At 44.5% G+C, this 6,000-nt stretch overlaps 1 protein-coding gene across 1 annotated transcript in view; it reads right to left on the reverse strand.

The window, feature by feature from the left end:
• The window catches only part of RP2 (RP2 activator of ARL3 GTPase), a 44,311-nt gene extending 39,890 nt beyond the window's left edge, over positions 1-4,421 (reverse strand). The window contains exon 1 of the mRNA XM_003917623.5: positions 4,131-4,421. Coding sequence (XP_003917672.3) covers positions 4,131-4,232 — 102 coding nt within the window. The 5' untranslated portion in view covers positions 4,233-4,421. The remainder of the gene's footprint in view (positions 1-4,130) is intronic.
• Positions 4,422-6,000: the final 1,579 nt, after the last annotated feature.

Genomic DNA, 6,000 nt, shown 5'->3' on the forward strand with positions numbered 1-6,000 from the left:
AGGCTAAAAACAGTATCTAGCCTCCTCCTACTTAGTGCAGACACTTCTTTCTAGCAGATTACCACCCTAACTGTCCAACAGTTTTGACAAACATGGAGATCAGGTCCTCAACAAAGCCACCCCTTCCACTCATGACCAACTCTGGGAATTATGATCTGCCTTATGTTAAAACCAGTTCAGTCATGCCCAAGCTCTGGTTTAAGTTCTTTCCTCAGAGGTGACCATTACTCTCTAAATCTCTTCTTCAGGACAGGCCTTTACCTTACTAAACAGTAGAGAAATCTTTAGCATTGTCCTACTATATAGCTGAGGAACCTGAAGCACACAAGTTGGCTGCTTTACCCAAAGTTACAAAATAGATATTTGAATTTCTGATATAAGATTTTTGTTTAGTATTATTTCTGTTGAGTATGAGAGAAACATAACAGACACAACATGTGCTGTCCTTACTCAAATCGCAATTTTCATACTTAAGCCATCATTGTTTAGAGAGTTAATCCTCATTTCTATTATCTAGGAGGAAGAGTATGGGCATGAATAACTGGAAGATGAAAACTACTTTTCCGTATCACTCTTCCTCACCTCATGTGTACTTAAATGTTTCCTGTTTTAACTCCAGAAAGTCAGTAAACTCTTGCAGGGCAGGGATAAATCTTATAATTTTGAGTCTTACTTGGTGTTTGAGTACATATATACTGAATAATTTGCCTATCTATGGATGGCAGCATACAGATAAGGATAAAAACATCCCTTCTGAAATAATTTAAACACAAGTCTTACAATCCAAAAATATTTCTCATCACATCAGTGTAAGAATTGTAAACTTTTTTCTTTTTCAAAGTCAGCAGCAATAGAAAATGAGCTTCTTACACTGTTGACTACAGTATGTCAGTTGCTATGACAATGCTTAGTCCCCAGACATTCCTTCTAATTGAGACAATTTCTCCCAGCTTCAGTCCCCTAAGACTGACCCAATTACACAACTCAAACCCCAAAACCCAAGGGGTGCCCTTCAATAAAGATACTCTGGGCTGGGAGCGGTGGCTCACGCCTATAATCCCAGTACTTTGGGAGGCTGAGGCAGGCGGATCACCTGAGATCAGGAGTTCAAGACTAGCCTGGCCAACGTGGTGAAACCCTGTCTCTACTAAAAATATACAAAAATTAGCCAGGTGTGGTGGTGTGCACCCGTAATTCCAGCTACTTGGGAGGCTGAGGCTGGAGAATCGCTTGAACCCAGGAGGCGGAGGTTACAGTGAGCTGAGATCGTGCCACTGCATTCCAGCCCGGGCGATGACAGAGCCAGACTCTGTCTCAAAAAGAAAAAATTTAAAAAAGATACTATGATTACACAACCTAAGGAAAAATGTAAATACCCTTTGCCAAGTTGCAAGGAAAATTTTCAGGCAACCCATTTTGTTTTTACATGTAAAAGTCTTACAAGTTGAATGGTAATTGTCTGATATAACTTTAAAACTGTATATGCTATAATCCATAACCACATTCCAGAAGCCTTAACTTTTAATATAAACCATGTCTATTAATATGCATGCATCATATCTCATTTATGTTCTCTGGGCTGTATTTGCATTCTGTTCCTTTTAAGGTACAACTGAAATCTTCTAGGAGCAAGCAAGGCCATGCTCAGTAAATGTATCATTGGACTAATACAGAACATTTGCACCCTAGCCCAAATTAACCTCATGGGAGGCAAGGAACTAGGAAAAAAATATTTTATTTATTTATTTATTTTTGGAAACAGGGTCTCACTCTGTTGCCCAGGCTGGAGGGCAGTGGCCTGATCATGGCTCACTGCAGCCCCTAAGTCTCCGGCTCAGGTGATCCTCCCACCTCAGCCTCCTGAGTAGCTGGGACTACAGGTGTGTGTCACTATGCCCTACTAATTTTTGTACTTTTAGTAGGAATGAGGTTTCGCCATATTGCCCAGGCTGGTCTGGAACTCCTGGGCTCAAGAGAGCCACCAGCCTCGGCCTCCCAAAGTCCTGGGATTACAGGCATGAGTCACCATGCCTGGCCCAGAAAAAAATATTTTAAATTGTATAAAATTTAACAAGATATCATAAATGAGGCACCTTAGAAAGAATTCTTAGTAATTTCAAAAGAAAAAAAATGCAAAAAGATAAAGCTATGTTGGGAAATGTGGTATCTGCATTGTCTCAAAATGTAAGCTGGTAATTCTCTTTAACAGTCCAAAAGATTTTAAAACAGGGTTTTGTTTTGTTTTGTTTTGTTTTTTTCAGAATATAATGCTCATTTGGTTAGAAATTCTCATTTTGATTGGCTGAGTTGATCAAGATTTTAACTTTTATTATACACTCAGAAGCATGAGCTTATTTTATATATCCAATAACATCTCTTACATCTCTGCAACTACAGAACTTAGTAGTGTTCTCAAAAAAAATGTTCTCTGTAAGCTCAAAACAGTTTCTATAATTGAAAGTTTACTACACACTCATTTGTGGGGAAAAAGCTTAGACGTTGGTGTCCAATATTGTATTTCTCAATGCATTTACTTAGCCAATGGGCAAAAGAAGAAAAAAAAACCACAAGACACACACACTTATTTAAAAGAAGGATTAACATGAGAAATCCCAACTAACCTGAATATTATGTTAATAAACGCTAACTGTAAAACAATTTATTGTGAAACAATGAGTCATAGGCAGCCAAGACTACTATAAATAAAACATAAAGGCATTTTATTTAGTTTAGATTTAGCCTGAGTTCAAAAGAAAAAACTAAAATAAAAATGAAATACACAACCTTCTCTGTGGCAGACAGTTCAAGCTAAGAGAACATTGTTAGAAATCCAAAGGCTGAGGAAAATGTTATCTTTTAAAAATCGCCCATCAAATAACTTTAAATGGCAGGTGCAATCTTCTTGTGAAATAGAAAGCATAGTACATTCTTCCCCTACATTATAAAATGCTACTATCGAGTATGACTAAGAGAGAATAAATGTACCATGTGACCCAAGAAGGGTGTGTATGAGAAGTAGGGGCAGAAAGACGGGGCTAAGAAAAGCTGCAAAAAGCTTTCAATTTCTTAACTCTGACTCTTAGAGACCAGCGCTTACCTGAATACGTTCTGCTGGGGTTTGGAAATCACGCAGAAAGGTCTGTGATTCCAAAACGTTAATACACTTATTATAAAGTATTCTTGGGTAAAGACATGTTGCCTTAAGCAAGGAGTTAACTGTTTATAATACTCATTTGAAAAATCTCTCATTTTGTTTGGGAGAAATAATTGATTAGTCCATCAAAGTAGTTCAGTAAGCACAAATAGAGAACTATGTAGAAAGAGGAACTATTATGAAATGTATGACCGAGTGTGTTTTGTGTAAGACTAATGGAGGTTTTCAAAGTTTTTTGGTTTCTGGCTATATACAAAAATAAAAATAAGGGAGTTTTCATTCATTTAAACCAGCAGTAAAATACTGCCCGTTTTATGCCGCTTATTTTCACCTTACAGTCTTAATACACATTCCAAGACTGATGCGATATTCATTATTTCTTTCGGATAACTGGAAGAGGAGGGACAGTAAAGCTGTACATTAAACAGTCCACTTGGTAATTGAGAAAATTCAGCAGTGAAATATATCATGAGGCACCAAAGAGATTTGCCGGGGAGGGCAGACAAAAGAGAAAACAGCCACAGAACATTAAGCCCCGGAAGAGATGAGAATCAGTCCCATACACGTAACTCGACGACTGGACAAAACCCCGCTTGACGCTGCCGGTGGGTGAAACGAGGTGATTTGAGATTCAGGGCGTTCTCGGTTCTTTCCCTCTCTCGAATCGATCATCTCCGACAGGAAGTCAGAGCAAGGCAGGGTTCGGAGCCAGAGAAAGCTCCCGGGGGAGTCTGTCTACCAGGACAACAAACTCCTAAGGCTCCTTCCGGAGCTCCACAGCCCTCTGGGCGCCCTCTCTAGCGCTGTACTTCACGCCCCCGCTCCCCCAAAAAAGTCGTGCACCCCGACTTCAGCTATTCGCGTTCAAGACAGTGCGGCAACTGTTGGGTCGGCCCACTCAGCGGTCCCGGGTCGTAAGAGACCCCGGCGGAGCGGCTCAGGGAGGCTGAGACAGCGGCTACATGACTTTCATTACCTTCTCGCGCTGATCCCAGCTGTACTGCTTTGGCCGCTCCTCCTCGTTCTCGGGCCGCGACTCCTTGTCAGCCTTCCGTCTCTTGGAGAAGAAGCAGCCCATGGTCCCAGCCCGCGGAGTTCGCTGGCCAGCTCACTCGCTTAGGCACCTCCTAGAGTGTGGCGTGAACCCTGGGCACCCCGGCCCCGCAGCTCTCCGGACTACGCCCCGCGGAACCGCCCAAGAGTCCGCAGCCTTAGTTTGCCCGCCAGGCCCAGCACCCCTTCCCCTTTTTCGTCGCCCTGACGACCCAGCGCAACCAATTAACGCTCAACGCCTGTTGAGCCAATCAAAGTCTCTCGAGCAATCCTGCGCGGCCTATGAAGAGAGGCCTACGTACTCACACACCAATCCACGCCTGGCTCCTGCGACAGCCCCTAGCGGCGGGGCGGGCCGGCTCTGGCGCAAGCACGGGCAACCCCGCCCACAGCCTTACCCGGCCCACCCTCGGCCCCGCCCCTCCTGGGACTTCGTGGGCTCTCTAGCTGGTGGGAGGCCGAGCTCGGCATTCGTGTTTTTTTGCCTCTGATTCATAAATTTGCAAATTCAAGGCGCGGGAGAGGTCTCCAGTTGAACATTAGATTTATCGTGTGAGGAAAGTTGTGAGGGAACAGAAATTCCCGCTGACACAAGAAGACCCTGAAATTTGTATTACTAAATCCTCTTCTCCCCTCATCACCCTTCCTACCGCCCTCTCATCGCCTGGCCAGGGTCACCCCCTCAAGAATTGTACCCCATAACCTCACAATCCTCTTCTGTGCTCGCTCGCTCTTTCTTTCTTTCCCTTTCTTTCTTTCTTTCTTTCTTTCTTTCTTTCATTCACAGGGTCTCATTATGTCACTCAGGCTGCGGTGGCACAATCATAACTCACTGCAACCTTGCAACCTTGTCTTCCTGGGCTCAAGCGATCCTCCTGCCTCAGCCTCCCTCCTGAGTATCTAGAACTGTAAGTAAGCACCACCATGCCCACCTGTTTTTTTGTTTCTTTTTTTTACTTTTGTAGAAATGGGGTCTTGCTATGTCGCCCAGGCTGGTCTTGAACTCCTGGGCCCAAGCGATCATCCTGCCTCAGCCTCTCAAAGTGCTGGGATTACAGGCAGGAGCCACCGCACCCAGGCTTCTTCTGTGTTTTCTTAAGGCTTTCACATATGACTCTAAAATTGCACAAGTACATAGTAAAATAGTTAATTGTGTATTGTTTCCCTATTTGAACTGTGACTTTCCTGAGATCAAAAAGGTATGTCTTTTTTTTTTTTTTTAAACGGAGTTTTTGCTCTTGTCGCCCAGGCTGGAGTGTAGCGGCGCCATCTCGGCTCACTGCAACCTCCACCTCCCTGGTTCAAGTGATTCTCCTGCCTCAGCCTTCCGAGTAGATGAGACTACAGGCGCCCGCCACCACGCCTGGCTAATTTTTGTATTTTTAGTAGCGACGGGGTTTCACCATGTTGTCCAGGCTGGTCTTGAACTTCTGATCTCAGGTGATCCGCCCGCTTCGGCCTCCCAAAGTGCTGGAATTACAGGCGTGAGCCACCGCACCTGGCCTAAAAGGTGTGTCATAAAGGGGATGTAGGGCCGGGCGTGGTGGCTCACGGCTGTAATCCCAGCACTTTGGGAGGCCAAGGCGGTAGGATCACGAGGTCAGGAGACCGAGACCATCCTGCCCAACATGGTGAAACCCCATCTGGTGAAACCCCGTCTCTACCAAAAATACAAAAATCAGCCGGGCATGGTGGTGCGTGCCTGTAGTCCCAGCTACTCCGGGAGACTGAGGCAGGAGAATTGCTTGAACCCAGAGGTGGAGGTTGCAGTGAGTCAAAATGGCGCCGCTGCA

The sequence above is a fragment of the Papio anubis genome, chromosome X, assembly GCF_008728515.1.
Source record: "Papio anubis isolate 15944 chromosome X, Panubis1.0, whole genome shotgun sequence".
In the NCBI taxonomy this organism is placed as follows: Eukaryota; Metazoa; Chordata; class Mammalia; order Primates; family Cercopithecidae; genus Papio; species Papio anubis.